The sequence below is a fragment of the Peromyscus leucopus genome, chromosome 7, assembly GCF_004664715.2.
Source record: "Peromyscus leucopus breed LL Stock chromosome 7, UCI_PerLeu_2.1, whole genome shotgun sequence".
In the NCBI taxonomy this organism is placed as follows: domain Eukaryota; kingdom Metazoa; phylum Chordata; class Mammalia; order Rodentia; family Cricetidae; genus Peromyscus; species Peromyscus leucopus.
The window spans coordinates 41,456,578-41,482,879 of record NC_051069.1 but is presented as its reverse complement, the minus strand read 5'-3'; the positions used below and the strand labels follow the sequence as shown (position 1 = coordinate 41,482,879).

Sequence of the window (26,302 nt, the reverse complement as noted above, 5' to 3'; positions counted from 1 at the left end):
ATCTGAGAAGAGAAACCTCATTTGATAAAATGCCTCCGGCCAGACTGCCTATAGGCAAGTCTGCAAGGCATTTTCTTGATTAATGATTGATCTGGAAGGGCCTAGTCCACTGTGGGTGGTGTCACCCTAGACAGGTGGACAGGGGTACATAACGAAGCAAACTGAGCAAGCCAGTATGTAGTTCTCCTTCATGGTCTTTGCTTTAATTCCTGCCTTCAGGTTCCTGACTTCCCTTCATGAAGGACTGAGAAGCTGTACAGTGAAATAAAGCCTTTCCTCACCAAGCTGTTTTTGGTTAGTGTTTTATCACAGCAATAGAAATCCAACTAAGACACTAACCTTACTTATCCAGCAATGAGGGACCTTACCTTATCACTTTTACAGAAGGGCAAAAAAAAAAAAAAAAAAAAAAAAAACAGGCCAGTCATGGTGTCACAGAACTTTAATCCTAGAACTCTGGAGGCAGAAGCAAGCAGATCTCCAGCTCAAGGCCAACCTGGTCTGTGTAAGGAATTCAAGGCCAGCTAGGGCTACATAGACCCCTACCTCACAAACATACACTTACCCTCACCCCCTACTGGGAGGCCCTCATAGTCAGAGGAAGCAGTCTACCATGGCCTGGCAGCTCTCTCTGAGCTCGGCAACATGGAGGGCCACCCTTCTCCCCCGTATGGGGGGCTTTCCATTCTCTATCCGACCTTATTTGGAGAATGTCTGTAGGCCTGGATGCCCGACTTATCTCTAGTGTGACCCTTGACACAGTTCCCTGCGGAAGCTTTCCCCTTGCTGCCCATGGTCATTAGACACAGCACTAGGAGCTTTAGACAGGACCGTGCTTCCACATATTGTAACTTAGACTTGCACTAGAGCTTTAGACAGGAATGTGCTTCCACATACGATAACTTAGACTTGCACTAGAACTTTAAACAGGAATGTGCTGTTTAATGCACATTAGATGTGCCTCTGCCACTGTCCCCATCCTTTATATCTCCCTTCACTCTGGAATACAGCTGCGCTGTCTCCAGGAAGGCTATTTCCACTGTGCTCACAGGCCGTACACAAAGCTCTCTGTAGCCACTTCTGCCCCTTTGTCCCCTTGGACTGGTGGCCAACAGACCATGAGGAAAAAGGGCACCCCACAGCCCCCAATCAAACAAAATCAGGAAAAATGAGTTCAACGCTCTAAACAACAGTTTACCTTTTATCAAGATCATAGTCTTCCTCTTCTTCCTCTTCTTCCTCCTCCTCCTCCTCTTCTTCCTCCTCTTTGGACATAGTAGAGTCAGAGTCAACAATCTTTGTCTGAGGGCAGCACACATACTCGGTACCATGGAACTGGTCTACCCCACAAGGCAGCAGCATGCCGTAGCTATATAAGGTCATCCCCTCAGTCAGACATGCCTACAAGAAACCCACAGACCATATCAGAACATTTCCATAAGACCCTGGATCCCTAGCTTCACCTAAAAGAAACTCTTATCAAAACACTAGGTGGTAATGCATTCTCTTCTGGACACAATAACTGTTTTAAAAAGAAGTTATCATGCTATTATTTTAAGAAAACTTGAAGTTTTTACTTAATGTATAACCTCATGTGAGCCAAAAACTGAAAGACCAAACTTAAGATCGAAGGAACAATGTAAAGAGTTTCAGGAATTAGTAACAGTTAAGTCCGTCCAATGCCATTACTCCTGGGACAGCCACTTCTTGAGAATCTGACCAAAGACAAAATGACTGGAGGACAATCAGAGCAAGAAAGGGTACCTCCTTACCAGAGTGAAACGGCACCCAAGCTGGCCTCGCGGTGCTTGTGTGCATGCACACACCTAGGCTGTCTAGAGCTGGCTAGTTCTGCACTGACCTTAGGGGCCAGGATGCCTTCCTGGGAGCCCTGCCGACAGTACACATTATCAACTGTCTTTTAACACTCCCCATCCCATTCTGTGGCTTGCACATGCTAGACAACTGCTCTTTTACTAAGCTAAATCACAGCCCAAATGAAGGTGAAAACACCACTAAAGTATTTCTGTTCCTTTTTTGGCAGTGCGAGGAATAAGTGAAACCCAAGGCTTCAAACATGCTACATAAGAGCTATGCTACCAGTTTATCTCCTTGGCTCACTGACAGTTTAAACTCTAGGAACAGACTTGCTCATGCTGGACCTCTGCACAAAAACATTCATTCTTCTCTCAAGTGTTTTTTAAAATTATTTTTACTTATGTGTTTGTTACATATATGCAGGTGATTGTGGAGGCCAGATAAGGCCATCAGATCCCAGGGACCTGGTGTTACAGGTGGTAGTGAGTCACTTGATGTGGATGCTGGGAACCGAACCCAGGTCCTCTTGGAGGGCAGGAAGCACTTATGCCCACTGAGCCATCTCTCTCCAGCCTTGTTCTAGGTATTTTAATTTAACACAGAAATACCCAGATGTGGCAGTATAACCCTCTGAATTCCAGCGTGAGGGGGGCTAAGGCTGAAGGATTATGATGAGTTTCAGGTCAGCCGGAGCTATATTTATCAAGTACCAGGCCAGCTAGAGCTACATAGCAAGAATCGGTTTTTAAAAAAGGCAAAAAGTAACTGAAAAACATGATGTGGGTGAACAGAAATGCTATCTCTTCTGAGGAATGGTAACAGCCTGCTCCACATGTGTTCTTACCTCCTTGACTACGGTGTGCCAACGCTGGTGCTTCTCACACACCTCCATCCGCTCTCGGTGGAAAAACTGGCAGTTTTCTGGAACCAGCAGAACATCACTAACGAACTCACCCACTGGGGGGAAAAAGCCTTTGTCAGAAGCAAATCTGGTTGTGATTCAGGGCGTAAACAGTCTTCAGAACAGATCTTCCTAATAAGGCGTGCACAGGCACCTGCACAGCCAGGCATATATAAGCACATGTGGGCACCAGAAGAACCCCCACCCCACCAGGGACACCGCCACTAACATTTCCGGGCTACAATCCTGTGCAGGAACTACAGCAATACCTTTCAGGGGAGATGTAAGCAGGAGTGTCCTCCACAATCACCCCAATGACACATATAACCACTTCTCATGACCAGTGTGTGGGCACTTTCTACAACCATTAGAACAAGTGATACAGGTAAAATTTTGAGTGATTAATCACCAAAGAGAAAGGAACCTTTACAATGGGAAAATGCCAAAACCTGGTCACTGAGATAATGTTCCAATTATGGACAAGCTGACATCTAAGAGTCTATCAGTATCACCTACAGTATTTCTGTCAAAATTAATTGAATGTAATCCTAAAAAAAAACAAATCCAAATTCAGAGATATTCTACATTTCAAAGGGTTTTTAGAAATCTGTAATATATGTTGTCACTGAGTATGTGCATATGCACAGGTATGTAGGAGACCCCCTAGAACTAGAGTTACAGGCAGTTTTGAGTTGGGTACTGGGAACCACTCTGGTCTTCTACCAAAAGCAAGTGTTCTTAACTGCTGAGTGAACCATCTCTCCAGCCCTTAGGAATACTTTATTAAATGTGATGGTTTGAATGAAAATGTCCCCCATAGGGTCACAGGGAGCGGCACTATCAAGAGGTGTGGCCTTGTTGGAGGAAGTGTGTCACTGAGGGAGGTCTCAGATGCTCAAGCCAGGCCCAGTGTCTCACTCTCTTCCTGCTGTCTGCTGATCTGGATGTAGAACGCTCAGTTCCTCTCCAGCACCATGTCTGCCTGCATGCTTCCATGCTTCCCGCCATGATGATAATGGACTAAACCTCTGAACTGTGTCAGCCCCAATTAAATGTTCTCCTTTATAAGAGTTACCATGGTCATGGTGTCTCTTCACAGCAATAGAAACCCTAACGAAGACTCAAAATGTATTATTGTCATTGAAGATGAGAAACTCCCCTGGGTCTTAAAGGAAACTATAGCCAGGCAGTGGTAGCACACGTTTTTAATCACAGCACTGGGGAGGCAGAGGCAGGAGGATCTCTGTGAGTTTGAAGCCAGTCTTATCTACAGAATGAGTTCCAGGACAACCAGGATTATACAGAGAAACCCTGCCTCAAAAACAAAAAACAACTAAAAAAGGAAACTAAAAAGGAGATTATTTGAACATTTAGGGAAATTTCTTAAAGTGTGGTGACTGTAATTATCATTATACTGTAGACTGCTCCTGCTTTCAAAAGCAAGCTTAAGTTATTTAGAAGTGAGCTGTTTCAATGTCCCAACTTACTTTCAAATGGTTTAGCAATCAGGAGTGTATGTGGGCCAGGCAGTGGTGACCCAAGCCTTTTATCCCAGCACTCAGGAGGCAGAGGCAGGCAGATCTCTGAGTTCCAAGCCAGCCTGATCTACAAAGCTAGTTATAGGACAGTCAAGGCTACACAGATAAACCCTTTCTCAAAACAAAAGTGTATGTGGGAGGTGCTGAGGGGCTGGAAGAAGTCAGGAAAAAAATTAAAAATCTAGGCAAAGGGGTAGAGATGTTCACTGCTAATTCTTTTCTCTTTAGGTCTCACCTTTGGAAGGATGGAAGGAAGTCTGGCTTGCTTCCAGATACAGTGATGGGACTCCTGCACTGACTGTTACACAGATGGGAAGAAGATGGATGTGAAGATTAATATTATTACTAATTTGAGAGAGAGAGAGAGAGAGAGAGAGAGAGAGAGAGAGAGAGAGAGAGAAACTGAATTACTGCCCAGAGATTCTGATTAGGCCATGTAAGGGTGGCCTCAGTAACTTTATTTCCAGGTGATTTTGATTCATCTGTTATGTCCATACAGGGTCTAAACAGAATAAAATAAAGAGGGGCTATGTGTGCTTTCTTTGCTAGGACAAAGATCAAGTAAGGAATATGGGAGAGCAAACAAGCTAGACTGAGGTTAGGTATGGGGAATGCAAAAAGAAAGCAAAGTGAGCCAGGAGTGGTGGGTGGTGGCACACAACCTTTAATCCCAGCACTCTGGAGAGAGAGGCAGGCAGATCTCTGAGTTAAGAGGCCAGCCTGGTCTACTACAGAGGGAATTCTGGGATAGCCAGGGCTATCAGAAACCCTGTCTCAAAAAATAAAGAAAAGAAAAAGAAAAGAGAGAGAGCGCATGGACACAGTATACTAAGAAACGATGTCTGGCTCAGCTCTGAGAAAGTCTATGCAGAACCATGACCAGGTCTGACATCATGCCTGGGTCTGCCAGTTAAGAAAAGGGGAGTCACTCATCTGCTAAGTGGGCTGTGGTGGTTTGGATGAGAATGGCCCCCACAGGCTCATATAATTGAATGCTTACTCATCGGGGAGCAGCACCACTTAAAAAGGATGAAGAGAGGTGGCCTTGTTGGAGAAACTGTCACTGGAGGTGAGCTTTGAGGTTTCAAAGGTCCAAGCCAGGCTCTTCCTTCCGGCTGATCCAGCTGTAAAACTCAGTTCCTCTCCAGCACCATGTCTGCCTGTGTGCTGCCATGCTTTCTGCCATGATGATAAAGGACTAAACCCCTGTAACTGTTAAGCCAGCCCTAATTACATGCTTTCTTTTATAAGAATTGCTGTGGTCATGGCAGTCTCTTCACAGCAAAAGAAAAGGGATGAGCCTGTGCCTTTATCCTAAGGTTCAGCAGTAAGCAGTCTCCCTGCATGGAAACAATGTTACACATGACAACAGGCTTTCACAACACTGTTAAACTCAATTGGGCTGGAAAGCAGGAACAGCAAGTCAAGTTAGAGAATGCTGCTCTTTCGGACCCTCAAGACCCAGGCAAGGTAGAGCCTGTATACAGTAAGAGTCAATGCACCTTAATTTATAACCTCTACCTTTTTACATACAATTGCAACATCAGAAGAAAGTGAAGTCAGCGATTTCACTACTTCATGTATATTCTATAGAAAACAAAGAAACATACAGAAATGCCTATAAAATGGAGTATTGTGTATCCTTAATCTACTTGCATAACATCTTGGATACACTCCCAAATGGTGTCAAATGTACCCTGGTAGTGGTCACTGTTAGAATTCTGCCCTTACTCCAGTTGCTTGACCGCACATGCACAGTTCAGGAGTTGAGCGGAGGGTCTTGTGTCTTATGTCATCAGTGTGCGCTGGTGATCACATAGGCATGGCGTGGTGACTCAGACCCCACCTCTGTTCTGCTCTATCTCTCCCCACCATCTTTCCCTCCCACCGCATACACTCCTTTCCCAGGCCTGGTTCTTCTCCCCCACCCTCTTCCTCCTAATGGTAGGACCCCAACACCACTACACATGTAAATAAATCTACTGCAGGAGTACTGCCAGCTGCAAGGAAGAACCATTTATGGGGCTCGGCAGGTTATAGCATAGTCAAGTCTGGCTGGTAAACCCCTGGCAGACATCTCTGAGGTTAGCAGGGCTCTATGGAATCAACTCCAGATTCCCCCTGCAGAAACACTAACCTTGCACAAGGATCCATTCTGGCACCAGGGAGAATGTCTAGGGGCTATGGTAAATTCAAAGGCTAAAAGACTTGAAAAGGAACACCTGTAATGATGCACAAGCCATAGAATGTCAGATATGACTACACTCATGCCCCAAACACCTCAAGTTTTACTTTTTCATGCAATTCTGCCTCATTTGGGTCTCTCTCTGATGTTTTATAGTTAAACAGAAGGTTCATTTTGAGGCAGGAAAAGATTTAACTGTGCCTTCTGATTAAATATACCACCTATCATCTAACAAGTCACACTGGTTGACAGCATGGATGCAAGATGCAGTGAACAGACACCTACTGCTAGTGCAACACTGGACCTGATGCAAATCCTGCAAGCAGTTCACTTTCAATTTGTGATCAAGACACTGCCCTTGGCACTGGAGATCTAACTCACTTGGTAGAATGCTTGTTCAGCATGCAAGAAGCCCTAGGTTCAGTCTCTAGTACTGCCCCCCCCCCAAAAAAAACAAACAAACAAAAAAAAAACCCCAGAAGTCAGGTGTGTGACATGTGCCCCTAATACCAGCACAAAGGAGCTGGAGACAAAGGATTATAAGTTCAAGGTCATCCTTGGTTACATACAAGTTTGAGGCCAGCCTGGGCTGTATACACCCTCTAACAAAACAAAAACAAAGGAAGAAAACATAATTCTTTTCTTTAACCTAGCAAAAACAGTAAGAAGCAAACATCACCCACAGCAGACAGGCACAGCAGACCCCTCCCTATGCTGCTTAGGGCACTGCGTGGACAGACCCAAACACACATTCAACTTTCAAATCCACAAAATGACCACAACAAAACAAAATGGAGGGGGAGGGGCCTGGAGAGATGACAGAGCCTTTGAGGAGACTCAGCTCTTCCAGAGGACTCAGGTTCAATTCTCAGCACCCACTCAGTGTCTATAACTCCATTTCCAGGGAATCTGATGTCCTCTTTTGGCCTCTGAAGGAACCAGCCACAGAGGTGGTGTGTGTGTACGTACGTGTGTACACACACACACACACACACACACACACACACACACACACACACACACACGCAGGCAAGGCATCCATACACATAAAACAGAAAAAAGAAGACAGAGGTGAGTTGGAGAGATGGTCAAAAGTGTGTATCGCTTTACAGAAGACCTGAGTTCAGTTCCCAGCTTCCAAATCTGGTGGCTCACAATCACACCTAACTCTGGCTTAGCTCTAGAGGGAATCAATGCCTCTGCTTCCATGGGCACCTGCATTCATGTGCACATTACTCCCATACCTAATTAAAAGTTGAAACTTAAAAAGAAAAAAAGAGGTAAGAACTCCAGGACATCCAAACCAGTTAACAGAGGTGCCTAATCAATATATAGCTACTTTATATTTGTTTTCTCTATCTTCTTCAGATTTGCCAGGTAGAAGTTTTTTGAGTTTTTTATTTGTTTTGTTTTGTGTCGGGGTCTCTCCAGGTAGCCCTGGCTATCCTGGAACTATGAAGACCAGGCTGGCCTGAAACTCAAAGAGATTCTCCTGCCTCTGCCTCCGAGAGCTATGATTAAAGGTGTATACCACCATGATTGACTTTAAAATAAAGTATTTATTATTACTTTGTCAGAGAGTGGGTACTTTGTCAGAGAGTGGGTATGTGTAGCAGTCAAAAGACAACTCTTGGTAGCAGGTTCTTTTCTTACACTGTAGATCCCATGTCAAGTGCTTTTGCCTGAGACATTGTTGTTCCTAGGCAACAATATTTGTTTTTCTTTTTTTAAAGACAGGGCCTCAATATGTAGCCATGGCTGGCCTGGAACTCAGTATGTAGACCTGCCTGGCCTCAAGCTCACAGAGATCCACCTGTTTTGTGCTGCCACCATGCCTGGCTTGAGGCTGTAATATCTTAAAAATGATTTCAGGTTGAAGCCAACCTCTTTCCTATCATCTCTCTACTCCAATATGCAATATTCATCTCAGTACATGTAAAAGGACCCACTGTGACTCTCTGGGTCGATATGGGTATAGGACTCCACTGTTTATTATAGTCTCACCCTTGACATAAAGTATAAAAAGAATTATCAATAGGAGCCAATGGAGGCTCAACAGGTGAAGATGCTTGCACTGAGAAGCTTGTGGCCTGGGTTTGATCTCAGACATGCAGTGGGTAGCTGTTCCTGCTTTGACCTGTAAATACTACCCCCAGTGAGGCTTCCGGTAACTGTCAGGCCTACCTATGATCTGCCCCTGAGGCAGGGCCAAGATGAGAGCCCTTAAGACGCAAGACGCAGATGTGCCAGCTCTCTTGGTTCCTGGTGATCCCAGATGCTAGATGGTAGACCAAACAGAGTTCTCCAGAGAACACCGCTGGACTGCACCTCACCTCTCCAGGATCCTGTAACCAATCCCTTTACTTGTAAGTTACCCCAAAATAAACCCCCCTCTTAACTACATGGAGTTGCCTTAATAAATCCCAAATTAGAGACATCTCCCCCAACAGTGGAGGGAGAGATGTACAAGTTGTCCTCTAACCCTCCCCATACACACTGTAAAAATTAGTAATAGTTATTATTTTCTGTGGATGTAGAACATTACTGCTAGAGTATAAACCATTTAATTGAATATTTCAAAATGGGTAGGTTACTTAGCACATAAATAGTATCTTTTCAAACCTATTTTTTAAGAAACAGAGACTGATTATTCACGATGCATGGAGCAGAATACATCGGAACTGGCTGGCACACTCACGGTGAGCTTATCTGGCATCTGTGTGGTATACTCATGTGTGTGCACATAATCAGGCCAGAGGTAATGTTGAAGGTCTTCCTCAACATTTTGTCTCCACCTCATTTTATGAGACAAGGTCTCTCACTTAAGGTAGAGCTCACTGCTTTGGTTAAGACTGGCTGGCCAGTAAGATCACAGTCTCCATCCCAACCCAGCCCCAGCCCCAGCCCTGGGGTTATAGATACATGCTGCCATGTCTAACTTTTATGTGGGTGCTGATGATCTCAATTCAGGTCCTCAGGGTTTGCAGCAAGCTTCATCCATTGAGCCCCTGGTTTTTAATACATACAGAGGTCTATATGGAAATGCAGATCTAGGTCCATGTATACATAACACACATATTTCTTAGCTCTGTTGGACAAATGGGCCAAGAAACAGTAACAGCCTTGACAGAACTAAGCCACAACTAATGTCCACCACCTCAGTTGCTAAATACCATTACCACTCAAACCAAGGCTAATTCTTGAAGAAATGGCTAACTTCAGGAGAGAAGGAAAAAAAAAAATCGCAGGATGGGCATGTTTTATACCAGAGAGCAGATCCTCAAAGAAAGATAAAGACATGTTAAAAGGACACAGGAACATAAATCAGCACCTAATGACATGAACACCAGCAACATCTTACTCAGCTGACGAGTTATCAATAGTAGCATAGCAAATTAACATTGTTATTGGGAGCTGTGTGATGTCAATTTTGACACTGCTCTCAAAAATACATAAACCAGCCGGGCGGTTGGTGGCGCACGCCTTTAATCCCAGCACTCGGGAGGCAGAGGCAGGCGGATCTCTGTGAGTTCGAGGCCAGCCTGGTCTCCAAAGTGAGTTCCAGGGAAGGCGCAAAGCTACACAGAGAAACCCTGTCTCAAAAAACCAAAAAAAAAAAAAACCATAAACCAGAGGCTGACAAGATGGCTCAGCAGGTAAAGGCGCTTGCTGCACAAGCCTAGTGACCTGAGCTCAATGCCAGAACCCACACACAGGTGGAAGGAGAGCGCCAACTCCGCGAAGCTTGTTCTCTGACTTCCACATGTACGCTGCGGCACATGCCGTCTCTCCCCCGCATCATTCACACACGCAGACAACACTAATAAACGTTTTCAAAAAAGCAGGAAGGACAGACAAACCCAAGCTGTCCAATGGTGACGCAGTGGGAAGCAAAGGCCAGGCAGTGCAGATAACGGGCAGGGCTACAGGAGGGTCAGATCCTGGAGTTTCTAAGTCATGCTAAGGAAGGAAAGAGCTTCAGCATTATTTACTTGGATAAAGGAGAAAAACTACAGAATCTTATGCAAGGACACAACTTGATCTTCACCTTAAATCACCAAAGGCAAAAAGCTGGGAGCACGGCAGAGAAACATGCATGCAGGCTGCCATCACAGTCCAGACAAGAAGTGACAAAAAGCTGAACACGAGAAGAGGAATCTGATGGAAGAAGGTGTACGCCAGAAATTCACATTTTCTTGATTGTCAGCATCCTGGGTGTCTTACTGTTTTTGTTTTTTCACAGCACCTCTGAACCAACACAAGCTTGAAAGGTAAGCAGTTAGGCCCAAGAGCAGCTCACTATCAGGGCTACAGCCTTAGCACAGCTGCCCACTGTACAACCAACCTCCACAATGCACGCAGACTCAACGCTGCCGCCACTTTCATTTCATCTCAGATGATGCTCACGGGACTGACTTTTTAATCACAGAAACCATGAGAAAACAGTGTTAGGAAGAGAGGAGGTTGTTCAAAGACTCAAGAATGATCAAACTAAGCTGAGTGTAGTGGCACATGTGTTTAATCCCAGAACTTGGGAGGCAGGCGGATCTCTGAACTCTAGGTCTACATAGAGTTCCAAGACAGCAAGGGCTATACTGTCACAACTAGGGGGCTCAAAAAAAAACAAACAAACAAACAAACAAACAAACCAACAGACTGCTGAAACTGGACACGGACACACACACACACGTCGAGTGTTTCAGTTAACGTCTGAGAATTTTACAGACAGATTTCTCGGAGCCAAATGAAGGAACACCGTCTTAAAGCACATCATACAAAGGCTTTAACACATTCCACGTTACACTGCAAGACGTTCAGATTGAAAGGAAATGGCTAAGCACACACAATGTCCTCCCTTTCCACTAACGAGTGCTATACAGCAACCTAGAGCTGCTGCAGACTTTGTGCAGTTCTTGGTCTAGTTCTTCCTCTGACTTGGCCGTTCTTTCTCACTACATGTAAGCCTAATAAAAGCAACCTACTCATTTTGCTGATGTCTGTACTTAAGGGGAAGTTTTAATGAAGTGAGGGAGAAAAATCTATTTTTGCTTTTTGTTTGTTTGTTTTTCAAGACAGAGTTTCTCTGTATAGCCCTGGTTGTCCTGGAATTCACTATGTAGATGAGGCTAGCCTCAAAGGAATGCACCACCACATGGCTGAGAGGAATAAATTTCACAGATGGCTCAAATTAGATCTAAAGAACTCCTCAGGTGTCAGAGTTAGTCTCCCTCCCCTGTGTTACGACTCTTTTGGACCAACTACAAGTGATCTACACTTACGAGCATCTGTGACCCAATCTGTTCTTGAATCTCACAGACTAGACTTACTCAAATAGGTCAGGCAAGAAAGGGCTAAGACGACTGCATTCACTAAGTAACAACCCCGTTTCTGAGGAACACACCGTCAAGCTGGCACTAAATGTTAGCACCAACAAAAACGTGCGAACACTTGGGTAAAGCTCCAGCACTTCAGAATGGCAGGTCCACACAGCATCTGGCCCTGGCACCTGGCCACATGCCATGAGTCATTTTCCTTTCCCGAGAACTACCACTAATCTGACTAACAGCCAATTTGAACAGGATGAACTGTAGGGAACAGTTTTCCTTGGCTGCTTTCTTTAGTGCCATTTCTCAACTATCTTTCTTAGCATTGATTTCAAATGGTTAATGTTAAGGGTAAATCTGCTTGCTTGCAGGTAATGCTTCTCTTCGGTGTCCTGGAAAAGGCTTATCCTCCAGAGACAAGAGGTTCGCAATGGGAGAGGCAGTTAATTCAGAGAAGTCTACCAACAACACAAGGAGGCACCAAGTACCCACAGGAGAAATTCCTCCAGTAACTTTATTTTAATAGATGTAGAGCTACTTTACTAGGAGCCAAGAATAAAGCTTACAGGATGGGAGGAACACTTCTAAAAGGCAACCAAAGACATTACTTACCAAGACACTTGAATGGAATGACGATGTGACTCTTGCACTGTTTTTTGTCCCTTCGGCACCAGCCATCAATACTGACTGGCTGGTTTGCTTCCATCACATTTGTGATCTGCAGCTCTGGATAGATCTGTTTAAGAACAACAACAACAACAATTGGTGGCACACGCCTTTAATCCCAGCACTTGGGAAGCAGAGCCAGGCGGATCTCTGAGTTCAAGGCCAGCCTGGTCTACAGAGTGAGTTCCAGGAAAGCTACACAAAGAAACCCTGTCTCAAAAAAGAAAACCAAAAAACTAAACTATTCTATGTTCTAACAACAAAAATAAAAAATATTCAACTATTAGTTTTCCTTTGTTGCTATTTATAACATATTATTCAATTTCCTCTAGTCAAAAGGTTTTTTTTTTTCCTGAGACAACGCCATCAGCCTTAGCCAATTGGAGAACAGAATCATCTGACTTGCATATTTTCTAACAGCATATGTTTTAAACTGATCATTAAACCTGCCTGTGACTTGTCAATCTTAGCCACATTCATCTGGATGGACATGGGGTCCCTTGGCACCAATGATGTGGTTGCTCCCTGAGCATTTCCACAGCATGTACAGGTCCACAAACTTGCCAGCATTGTTCTGCATGTGGAGGCTGCACGTGCTCCCTCCAGTTCCAGTGAGAGCAGACAGGACAAAGGCTAGCTTTCTTTTGATATCTTGTATTTCTGACTCCTCCCATGGACTGCATTTAAAAAGGGAATCTGGACTGGGCGGTGGTGGCCACGCCTTTAATCCCAGCACTACAGAGGCAGGCAGATCTATGAGTTCGAGGGTAGCCTGGTCTACAAAGTAAGTTCCAGGACAAGCTCCAAAAGCTACACAGAGAAACCCTGCCTCAAAAAAAAAAAAAGGGGGGGGGGGCTGTATGTAAGGCAAATGCAGCAGGCTTTCAACCCAAAACAAATCTTACTGGGTATCAAGTTCACCCACAGGATGTGTGACACTCCTGAGCTCTTGAAGGGAAACAGAGGCAAGTCTATCAAGTACCTGCTAATGGAATTAAAACCATACTTCACCACTGGTCCTACATGTGAGGCTTCATAAGAAGTTAAACTCACATTCTTTTGTTACTGAAGCAAAGGGTTAAGTTGACTCATAGCTAGAGGATCCTTCACAACACTGGCAGCTTTCTATGAACAAGCAAAAACCACAAATACACACGTGACATTTTGCTTTCCATCTTCCTAAAACAGAAGTAGGTACCTACCAACCTTCTGCAAAGAACTGAGCTCACAACACAAATAAGCAAAACCTCCGCAATATCTAAATTTGGAAACGAAAGGGGCTGGAGCTCCAGTTCTTAGTCCTCTGGTCTGGGGCAGGGGAACACATGCAGCCCTGACCCAGAAAAAGCAGCGGGTGTTAACTTTCTGACAACTCTCACCTCCTGGCAGTACTGAAGAACTTCTTCCTTTGTTCCAAGGCAGCTCTTGGTACCTGTTGGGTCAGGCTCCCATTTCCCAGTCTGAATGTTCACATGCATGTTCAGCTTCCCACAAAACATGGCAATCTGAGGCTCGGCAACAGCAAAGCCCGTCCCAGCATTGGCTGCAAGAGCCTATCAAAAGAAAAACCAGAGGTTTCAGGTTTAGTCAAAAGGTATGCAGACAGGCACGGCCACTTCACAGTAAATACAGGATTGACATCTTACAGCTAAACTACTCAGTACAGTTCTGTTTGTTATGCTTCAAGATCTGAAAGCTGAAAAAGAACTGAAGGGTGGATGGAAGCTACTGAAGTATGAATCCTATGTGATCTGGGAAAAAAAAATCTCCAAGATGGCTTAACAGGTAAAGGCACTTGTGATGACCTGAGTTCGATCCCCAGGACCCATGTGGTGGAAGTAGAGAACTGACTCCTGCATGTTGTTCTTAGGTCTCCATGTGTGTCAAGGCCCTTGCATCCACTCAAATGCCACCCACCCCTGGGGAGAATAAAAAAACATAATAACTACCAAAAACTGCATAGACCCAAAGTCCTTTCAAGTTTCAAAGTAAGCATTTCAAGACAAATAAAAGGAAACTCAATTTTGTATATATAGAAACTAACCCCTAAATATGAACAGGTTGTGATGACTGACTCCTGGGATCCAGGTCAAGCTACTGTAAATTAGAGTATCTGAATATCAGGAAGGACGGCCAGTCTCTAACAGCACCTCTACTGGTCTGTCTCAAACTACAGTTGGTAGGAATAGGTATGGTTCACTATCAGTCTTTGCTTATTTGTTATCTCTTTTTCAACGTGTCTTACAATCTCGGGTATTTACTTTTTCTTTCTGCCCTCTTTCAATCTAGGGTCTCAATCAAGCTGGGTGGTGGCGGCACACGCCTTTAATCCCAGCACTCAGGAGGCAGAGCCAGGCAGATCTCTGTGAGTTCGAGGCCAGCCTGGACTACAGAATGAGTTCCAGAAAAGGCGCAAAGCTACACAGAGAAACCCTGTCTCAAAAATCAATCTAGGGTCTCTCTCTCCCATGCTAGGCCCGAAGTCTGTCACTGAACTCGAGCCCTGCTCCTTCTAGATACTTTTTATTTTGAGACAAGGTTACTCAGGCTTGTCTTGAACTCTTCCTGCCTCAGTTTCCTGAGGGACTGAGATGGTGGGCCTGTGGTACTTTATATAAACTAATTCTTGTCCCAGGAAGTATGCCAGAATTTTAAAAGCATCTTTGTACATATATGAAGTGAAAAGCTAACAAAAAATCAAACCCTACTACTGCCTACTTGGAAGACATTGAATATGATTGCTATCTGTTCTAATACAAGCTACCATTCCTTCACACACAAAACATGAAAACAGAAAGCAGTCAAAACTTCCAATAATTTATTTAATTCACTCATGCAACAACAACAAAAAAACTTCATCAAGCAACTGTATTAACAACGTGCTAAAGGCTCAGTATACAAGCATGAGCAAAAATTCATGACCCCACTTCCTCAGTCCTCCATCTAGTGTCAAGTCAAAACTTACACTAAAAAAAGTGACTGGATTCAGTCCTAGGAGGAAAAGAATATAGCACTGAGAAAACATTAAAAAGAACATGACCTCAGTTGAGTAGAGAGCTAATAAAGGAAGCTTCCAGAGGAAAATGAGGCTTGTGGGGAGGTGTGGATGCTACGAAGGAAGAACAGCCCTGCGGTAGAACCAGGTCTACATTGTCTGGCAGCAGGAGAATTTCAGCCTTCATTACTGGAAGTGCTGAGAGATTTTAAGCCAAAGCAAGACATGGTGATAGATTAGACATGGAAAATGAAGAGAACATCAAGTTGGGTTATTTTCAGGATGCTCAGAATGCAAGGCTCCTCTCAAGCAATGTGTCCTTGAAGAACAACTGTGCATTTAGTGTTACAGTGGTCCTTTATCCATGGAGCTATGTCCCAGGACTCCCAGTGGATGCCTGAAACTATGGAGTACACTGAATTGAGTATGCTTTCCCCATGTCATAATAAAGTTTAATGTATAAATTAAGCACAGTAAGAAAGAAACAAACACTCAAGGGCTGGAGAGATGGATCAGTCAACAGTTAAAAGGATCCGGGTTCAACTCCCAGCACCTACATAGTGGCTTACAAGCAGCTGTAACTCTGGTTCTAAAGAAACGGGCATTCTCTTCTGACCTCTCCATGTACTAAACATGTATACAGAGCACAGGTGTACAAGCATGTAAAACCCCATACACATAAAATTGACATTTCGTTAAAGGGGAGAAACAAATCTGAAATTGTTTCCTCAATCAACAAATGAACTAGAGTTAAAAGATTAAAAATTCTTAATGTTTTAACTATGTATGCGCTTGTATGAATACTTTAACATTGAAGGCAGCTACTAAACAAATAGGATTCAGGATACCATATCTCATCATTTGGAAGACTAGGGTGATAGAGGACAGTATTTGACTCTTAAGTCCCCCAAATGAACAGAGATAAAGTGTTGGTTAGCTGTGTGTGCTCACTGAGCCATGACATTGAAACAGTCAATTCTAGCGCATTCATCAGCCAGGACTACGTTCCACATGTTACTCGTTATGGTTGTTGGCTACAAGACCACAAGAGTTTCAACTGTATAAATGCTCAGTTAATGGGTCAACCACGGAGGTCAATACATCAGTGTAAGTGCATTTGATTTCTGCACTGAGATGGTCAGTGTTATCTTCCCTAAAGAGTCTAAGGTATCAGAGGTTAAAGCAACAGGAAGGAGAGCAAAACAGCCAGCTCCTCACATCAGTTACCACCAAGAAAGAGAGTTACTGGAATCAATCCAGACAGCTAATAGGATACAGTGATTCACTTCTGAGTTCAGAAAGATTAATCCTTGTGGTCATGAGAGACTCTCAAGACAGTCTCCTCTGCAATATAAAAGGCCTCTGTGGGCCACATCTAAGAATCAACTAATCAAACATACCCCGACCTCACCTAGAATGTGACAGGGTCACCGTTCTATGATGTTTGTACTTCTTTACTTGGAAATGCTCTTATTTAATGTGCTCTCATTTTCTTAAGCACTGACTGTGCCTTGATCCATTACTCCAACATATAAATCAATCTGCATCCTAATCTAACATGTTACAAATGGGACTTCACTGCCAAGTCAGCACTTCTGACATCCTGTGAACTTGGAATCCTCTATGAAAGAAAATTAATGCCCCACGTGTTGGCACTTAAGCCAGTCCCTGTGATCTATGCACACGGCAGCACTTTCAGGGCTCTGAAAACAAACTGCATCAATTGCTTTCCATCCAGTGCCTCACTTTACTTAATAATTCATCCTTAATAAGAAATGCCATTTTATTAATTTGGCTCAGAAAAAGTTCAGCTATCCAAGGAAAGGAATTCAACTTAGTAGAAGGTGCTCCTAATAATCTGAAGCAGCTTAAAGCATTTACAGTCAATGTACAAAATGTAAGCCTGAGCCTGCACAAAGTCTGTCCTTGATATCACTTCAAGAGCCCAACCCCTGGGTGGAGCTCAGAAGCTAGCTGTCTTCCTTTTCAAAACTGTTTGGGGCCAATGCAGCTCTCCTACCTCAAAGCCTGTGCCTGAACAGTTATTGCTTTCCTCACTAAAGCTACCGCCCCCAAATCAAATCGGCCCTACAGTTTGATTAAGAGCCTACATACAATCTTCCCAAGGGCAAGGTTTTCTCCTACAGCTGTGGGAATGAGGATTCCTTAGATGGAAAGGTGCTGTTTACAGCTGCACCCCAACCAGCTCAGCTCACACGGTTCTGCTGCATCTAGCTAGGCTTCCAGGCTAGTGATAAGACACTCTTATGCAAATGTCCTTTCCGTTACACCTTAAAATCTTTAAAAAGAAAAATTGGGTAACAATCAAAATTTGAAGAGCCTATATCATTTCCACTCCTGTTCAAGTGTTGAATAAATTTCATAATCCAGAGGCTGGAGAGATGGCTCAGTGGTCAAGAGTATTGGCTGCTCTTCCAGAACCCAGGTTCAATTCCCAGCACTCACATGTCACATCTGTTTGTAACTCCAGTTCCAGGACTTCTGACGCCCATGACATTCATGCAGGCAAAACACCATGAACATAAAATAAAAATTAAAAACAAAAAAACAAAAAACAAAAACTTTGTGATCCACCAATTCTAACGACCACGTCTTTAATCCCAGCACTCAGAAGGTAGAGGCAGGCTGATCTCTGAGTTCCAGGTCAGCTTGGTCTACAGGGAGAGTTCCAGGATGGCCAGGAATACACAGACAAACCCTCTCTCAAAATATAAATGTAACAATTTAAATATATACCCACATTTTTTTCACCAAAGATTCCTTATCAAAAGAAAGTGAAATACATTCTGTTCTTAGCACACTTCAAGATATTTGTTCTCAGGAGAAAGAACATGAAGTTGGGTTGGGGGGGATCCGGAAGCAGCTGGGGGAAAGGATATTATAATTACAAATTATATTATATGAAAAATTGAAAAACTATGGAAGGATAAAGAGCTCTCACAAGCTAAAACTAACTACAAAAGGAAGGCAATCAGAGTGAGGACACTAGGGTGAATGTCACTATCAACAAGACATTTAAGGAAACCAGTCAGGAAAAAAACTCAAAACGGTTACAAATCAGCAAAGACCAGGCACAAACAATGAATGAATGCAATGTGGAGATTGACCAGGATCCTGGAACAGGAAAAGGACATCAGTCAGGGGAAACCCGAGCAATCATTTGCATAAGCTGTGCCAACACAAGCTCCTGTACGTGCTCTATGGGTTATGTAAGATATTAATTCCACAGTCAGGCATAAGAGAATTCAGCAGTATTGTCAACTTTTACTTAAGGCCAAAAACTGAATCAAAATAAAACTATTTGAGAGATGGCTTATCAAAATAGCACCTGCTCCACATGCATGACAAGTGAAATAGAGCCCAGTACCATCAAAAAAAGCAAGTGTTGCCGGGCGGTGGTGGTGCACGCCTTTAATCCCAGCACCCAGGAGGCAGAGGCAGGCGGATCTTTGTGAGTTCGAGGCCAGCCTGGGCTACCAAGTGAGTTCCAGGAAAGTTGCAAAGCTACATAGAGAAACCCTGTCTTGAAAAACCAAAAAAAAAAAAAGCAAGTGTTTTTGTGTTTAATCCTGATCAAACTGCCTGGATTCCACTTTGGAGGGCACAGCTTCAATTTTACAAATCCAATCTGTCAAAAAGAGGACAAGCTGGGTCTGGTGGCATGTACCTGTAGACTAGCTACTGGGAAGGTTGGGGTGGGAGGACTGTTTGAGCCCGTAGGTTTGAAGAAAGACTGGGCAACACAGCCAGGTTGTTTTTAGACACAATAGTTTGTACAAATAACCTCACTGTTATTAGAGCTTTAAATATTAAAGCAGAAATGAAGTATCATTTCCAAGATTAAAAATGGTTTAGACTGTCTCCAGGGCTTTTTATAGGAACATGGTAATTTGTCCAACTGGATTATATTGGTAAAAATCCAGGCACCATAATCAAATAGAAGGCTTTTACTTTTCAGGAGATGGAAACTGAGTCTTTCAAAGAAAACTGTAGAAAATATACTGATGCTTAAAACTGGTTCCTGGTTCTGCCTAGTTGCTGTCGGTAACACAGAAGTCTAAGAAACATATTTCCAGGTGTACAGAGCCACTCGGGACCTGTCTTGGATAAACAGCCTTCTCACTGTGTTCTGCCTCAGAGGTGTGCATTGAGGTGGTAGCTAAGAATGTGACAGTAATCCAGTTCCATCACCAACTATTTGTACTACCTCTGAAGGTTACCTAGCCTCCTAAGCCTACTTTTTCTATTTTTTTTAAAGATTTTTATTTATTTATTATTTATACAATGTTCTGCCTGCATGTATGTCTGCAGGCCAGAAGAGGACACCAGATCTCATTACAGATGGTTGTGAGCCACCATGTGGTTGCTGGGAATTGAACTCAGGACCTCTGGAAGGGCAGCCAGTGCTCTTAACCTCTGAGCCATCTCTCCAGACCTACTTTTTCTATTAAAATGATAGGCGAGGAGGGCTGGAGAGACAGCTCAACAGTTATGAGTACTGGTTGTTCTTCCAGAGGACCTGGGTTCAATTCCCCAGCACCCACATGGTGGCTCATGGCTATGACTCCAGTTTCAGGGGATCTAATGCCCTCTTCTGGCCTCCACAGACACCATGTACATACATGGTGCACAGCCATAAATCCATACATATAAAATTAAAAATTAGAAAAACCTTTTAAAAGCTAAGCCAAGCATGGTAATTTATACCTGTAGACCTAGCACTTGGGGCAGGAGGGGGGTAGGGCTGAATAAAGAGGATTATTACAAGTTCAAGGCCACTGTGGACTGGCTACAGTGTGAGACTCTTCGGGGAAGGATGTGACTGGGAAGATGGTGAGCTGTGTGAGCATGAGGAGATGAGTTGAACAGCCAGCATGAGAAACTTTACGACAGCAGGGGCTTGTAATGCCAGTGGTGGTGAAGTAGACAGGAGGCTTCCCATCAAACTCAACTGTGAGCCCCAGGTTTCAGTGAGAGATGCTGTCTACAAAAGGGGAGGCTGGTTAACTCCTGAGGAACAGCACCCAAGGGGAGCCTCTGACCTCCAAAAGAGTGCATATCCACACTCCTCTGCAAGTCTACTCCCGACCTCCACACACACATCATTTAAAAACAACAACAAAAAGCCATTTATGATATTACACAAGCTCATATAAAACATTTACCAGAGAAACATAACAGATCTACAATAAATAATGATTTTAAAATAAAATTTAAAACGAAGTGCTTGAAATATTGCTTATCACACAAAAGGAGTTTGAGTGCTGGTGGCCATTTTATCAGGATTTACATATTCATCTGTAGAACAAGGCTACTAATAGACCTACTCCCCTCTGGCCCGTTGTGGGGATTAAATTAAGATAATGCACAGAAGCATTAGGTGCTATGCCTGCTGCAGAACAAGCACCATTATCACTGTGCTCGCTCCTGAAGATTTAGTTCTCTCCTGCTGCAATTACACAGAACTCGGCTTAAATCAGAGGTACTCAAGTGAAGACTACATAAGGATCCCACATGATATATCCCTCCTTCCAAAGCACAGGCTGGCATGACACAGGTTTGAAAGAGACTGTACTTTTTTTTAAATGTTATTAAATTTGGAAATGGATTAAAAAAAAAAAAAAAGAAACAAGTTGCATTACTGCTCCATACTTTATTTTGTGGGAATTCGGTTATCAAATATTTTTGTGAACAGCCCTGTCATTTTTAAAGGAAACTACCAGGAGCTGCTGGTTTCATGGCTCTGAGCCACTTTCCAGATGAATCAGAAGTGAGGTCAAGGTGGATTCGCTGCTACCACCAAGGTACCTCTGAGACTGGGCTATTACGGGGGCCAGCGAGATGGCTCAGCAGGCAGTGCTTGCCACACAGACCAGATGATCTGAGTTCAACACCCAAAACCCAAAAAAAGGAAGCGATTTACTCCACAAAGTTGTCCTCTAACCTCCACAAAAGTACTATGGCCTCACCTCCACACACACACACACACACACACACACACACACACACACACACACACACACACAAAATAATAACAACAGCACTCTCTAAGTTATTTCTTCATGGTTTTGTTTTGTTTACCTTCTTTGTGAACTTCAAACATATACACGATGTATTTTGATCATATTCACCCCAAATTGGTTTTCTTGATATTATTCCATCTACTTATTAGCTAGTTTATACTAGATGAGAAACCGCAATTCAAAAGGTGAGGCTTCTGTTCACTCTGTAACAGATAGAAGTCTAGTTTCTCAAGGAATACCACTTAGAAACTCACTCAATCACATTTCCCTCTGATGACGCAGCAGCCATTTACCAAACTCTTCAAAGCTTGTCAACTAACTGCAGAACTCAGGATGGCAAGGGGCTTCTGTATTAATATAATATAATCTTAATCATGTGAACTCGGGCTTCATCTACTAGCTCTTTGGCATTAGCATTACTTAGGCTGTTACTAAGAGCTGTGTGTGCGAAGTCAGAAAAAATGCACAGGAATGGATTTACTTAAATCTTAAGAGGGAGAAAAGATTTCAAGTAACAAACACCCAGGAAATACTATGGATTAAATTTTCATAATGAAATACTTTCAATCTAAATTCTTAGTGAGTCACATAATAGAAATGATGGAGTGTTTTCTACAGAATACCCAAACACAAGCCTGGCAATCCTCTTACATTATAAGCAGCCTCTGGCTGATCCGATGCTCTAGGATGTTTTGTTTTTATGTGAATCAAATCACCGTCAATCAAGTAATTCTAAATTCTTCTAAATTGTATTCCTTAAAATATTCCACTTAACAGATTTCACTAAAATGAGTATTTAGCTTGGAGAAACTATCCAACATTCAGTTTTAGCTAAAACACATGTAACTACACAGTGTCAAGCCTTCAAATATGGATAGACAATTGTGTCAGAGACTTGAAACTGATTCTACACTGACTCACTTTCCCTTTAATATAGCTGGGAAAGGGGAAGAAAACTAATCCATGTAAATGGAAACACTGATTTCATATACAGGATTATGGGGGGGGGGCTGGAGACAGGGTTTCTCTTGTGTTGCCCTGGCTGTCCTAGAACTTGCTCTGTAGACTAGGCTGGCCTTGAATTCACAGAGGTCTGTCTGCTTCTGCCTCCCAAGTGCTTGGATTAAAAGTATGTGCCACCACCATCATGTTAGAGGATCATTTATTATTATTTATTTTCATGTGTATGAGTCTTTGCTTGCTCGTATGTCTGGGCACCATGACATACACTGCCTGCATAGGCCAGAAAAGGGTGTCAGATCCCTTTTGGAACTGACATGGAACTGGAGTTAAAGACTGTTTTCAGCTGCCACATGGGTACTGAGAATTGTCTTCTGCAAGAGCAGCCATCTTTCCAGTCCCTAGGATCATTTTACTTATGTTTTAAAGCAGATGTTCCCCAGACACCTTCTAGGGAGCTAATAAGGTTCACAACAGGTGTTTGGTGACATCCTGAAAAGTGAGAAATATAGAGTAGTTGTATAGCTAAGGGGAAGGATGCATGCCTAGACCGCATGAGGTTCTGGGTTCAAACCTCAGCCCTGCACCATAACAAAAAGCTGGAGGTAGTGGGGGTGAACACAACATCTGGTACTAGTGTATGCACACAGTATGTAAGGACAGATTCACTGTCCTCTTTTGAGACCCAGTGTCTTGAATTCCAAGATACCTTCCTTCTTTTCACCTTTTGTTATTAAAGTCATAAAATGACAGCAATGATAAAGTCATAAAATGATAAGTAGGCTTTCTTTAAAAATATATTCTTTTTACAACGTGAAGTTATTGCAATCTTATCGACCCCAAACTTCCTTGTTGGGCTCGTGAGAGCTCAGGGGTTAGGTCATTTGCTGTGACAGAATTTGGCCCCTGTGGTCCACATGATCAAAAGATAGAACAGACTCTCTCAGGATGTCTCTGGTTGCAACATGCACACTGCTGGCCACAAAATAAATACTTTTTAAAAAACATTAAAAAGAAAAAAAAAAAAAATACTGGCAGCCACAGACTAGCTCTTTATTTCCAAGAGTCTATGATGCAGTGAGTCACCTGTATTTTTCTTTATAACTTAAAAAAAAAATTAAATAAAGTTTTCATAGGACAGGAAGAAATTTAAGAAAGAAATGTTTGAATAGTTCTGATAAGTATTTTCCTAATACAATCAATATATCAATCTTGATTAACAAATTTTAAGTTAATATCCATCAAAACTGTGAGAATAAGAAAAATATGAAATTGCTCCACCCTCTTCAAGTTCAAAGCAAGTCAAAAGACATCTTTCTTATGGTTTATGTAGCGTTTAAATTTAAAAGTAAATAGACTGCACTATCAGCATGCACCAGATCTGCTCTCAAACAATAATTCTTCCTGCCTTGGACCAACGCCCATGTGCATTACTGTAATTATCAGCAATTAAAAAAATAAAGTAATAAAGCTAATACACTCCAAAAGTCAGTATGTTTACTGCTTGCCGAATGGGCCATTAATTAGCCTTTCTTGGTACAAGCCACCTTAACTACCAAGCAAATGCCTCAAGGGGAGCGGGAAAGGTTACACTCAAGAAGAGAAAGGAGTAAGTAAGGATGAAAACACAATGAACAGCCCACCTTTGCCCTCCAGGATCCTGTCTCCACCCAACTCTGGCTCCCAGAAACAGTAGTTTGTTCCAAAACATCAACAACATGGCTAGTATGGCCTACAAGACCCACACTGGAATAGTCCCTGATTGAGTCCATCTTCCCACACATTCCCGACCACCCCTCACTGTTACACAGAGCCACGGTGCCTCATCCCAAGTCTTCCCTCTTCCCAAAGCAGCTGTGTTCTCTCTCCCCTTTCAGGAATCTTCTCCGTGGACATCCTCAGAGGCGGCCTGACAGTTCTGGCCAAGTAAAGGTTCCTCCCCAGCGTGCTGATGTGCTTGCCATGTCCATCTCACAGAGCCAGAACTGAAGTCACTTTTTCTAACCTCTATCTAGTAAGAGTACCTAGAATATAGCAAGTAATCAATTATTCCCAGGAGAATCAGGCTCTAAATCCTGAGCCCTTGGATTTTGTTTTTGTATTTCCCTAAAGTACAGTCAACAGTGATTTCGAAGTCAAAACAGCATTAGCTTGTGTATCAGCTTATCTACAAACAAGAACGATGTGCTGAAGAGATGGCAAAAAGTACTTGCTGCTCATGGAGAGTTCTAGCACCTGCAGCAGGCAGCTCACAACCACCTCAACTCCATCTCCAGAGGATCGGATACCCTCTTCTTGCCTCCACAGGCACGTGTGCATATGTGACATAAACTCAGGCATACATATGTACGTACACATTTGTTAAAAAAAAATCTTTTTAAAAGACACTAAGCAAAAATAAATGGCTAAATAAATAAAAAGGAAATCTATGCAGAATGGCCAGCTTCAATTTTAAAAGGCATAATCTTTTCCATGACACATGGTTTGAAAAGCTACACAATACAAGGCAGGAACAATCTACTAGACATATACTAACTCAGTCCCAGCCCAACATGAGCACAACCCTCAGAGGTACCTCAAGGTGGCCAGGCATTCATCCGCTGTTCACCTCCTCTTTTCTTAACACATCCTTCTGAGACCAGACATAAACGCTGTGTTCTGTAATTTGAAAATGTCATGTTTCGTTTGTGGGACAGGGCGTTTGTGCGATGACACACGTGTAGAAGTCAGAGGACAACTCACAGAAGTCAGCTCTTAAGTCATGGCGGAGGGATTGAAGCTGGTTGTCAGGCTTTAAGCACTTCCTTTACCCACTGAGCCATCCCCCTGGCTCTACACTTTGAGTTTTTAACTCTCAAGCCATCACACTTACTATCCTAAAGCATCTACTCCCCTGCCCTGTTAGTTGGTTAAAGCAGTACTCCTCCATAACATACACGTGGGTTACAATTTCTTTCTTTACAACTTATTGCTAGTCTACTTTGCCTGCACGCACGTATTTCTGTGTAGCACATGTGTGTCTGGTACCCAGAGAGGAGAACAAGGTGTCAGATCGCCTGAACCAGGATTACAGATGACTGTAAGTCACCATGTGGGCACTGGGAATTGACCCTGGGTGTACTCAAGCCGTCAGGGATCTTAACTGCTGAGCCATTCTCCAGCCTCTACTTAGGCATCTGTTCTCCCTAGATGTCTCAGCTAGTGTTCTATTGCTGTGAAGAGACACCACTACCAAGGCAACTCTTATAAAATGGCACGTTTAATTTGGGGTTCCCTTATAGTTTCAGAGGCTTAATCTATTATCATCGTGGCAGGGAGCATGGTGGTACACAGGCAGACAAGGTGCTGGAGAGGTAACTGAGAATTCTACATCCTGATCTGCTCACAGACAGCAGAAGAGGGAAAATTGGGCATGGCATGGGCTTTTAAAACCTGAAAGTCCACCTCCAGGGACACACTTCCTCCAACAAGGCCACACCTCCTTCCTAATCCTTCTCAAAGAGTGCCTCCCTAATGACAGAGCATCCAAATTCATGAGCCTGTGGGGGCCATTTTTATACATAGCACCACACTAGAGTTACCAACTGTGTCTTTCCTTTTACCTGCTTGGTGCCCCACACAGACCTGAAACTGCCAGAAAGGTCCACAAACACCCTGTAGTGCACACACTGAGATCTGCTGCTTTTGCTTCTTTCTTTCCTGAAGCCAACACCACCCCCACTCTCCACCTCCGTCCTCCATCTGGACCCTCTGTTCTCTAGGCCTGAGGTCATCAGTCCTGAGAGTCCTTCCTCTTTCCTCTGGTTTCCTCACTATTTTTGTCTTTCTTGACTGATTTCCGTTTTAGGAGCTCACAGCTTCCTCAGAAAAC

General features: G+C 43.3%; 1 protein-coding gene and 1 pseudogene across 1 annotated transcript in view; both read right to left on the bottom strand.

Annotated features, from left to right (window-relative positions):
- The window catches only part of Aplp2 (amyloid beta precursor like protein 2), a 69,890-nt gene that overhangs the window by 23,266 nt on the left and 20,322 nt on the right, over window positions 1–26,302 (bottom strand). Inside the window, 4 exon segments of the mRNA XM_028858985.2 lie at window positions 1,199–1,401; window positions 2,663–2,775; window positions 12,379–12,502; window positions 13,812–13,985. Coding sequence (XP_028714818.2) covers window positions 1,199–1,401; window positions 2,663–2,775; window positions 12,379–12,502; window positions 13,812–13,985 — 614 coding nt within the window.
- LOC114684415 lies at window positions 12,765–13,203 on the bottom strand (annotated as a pseudogene).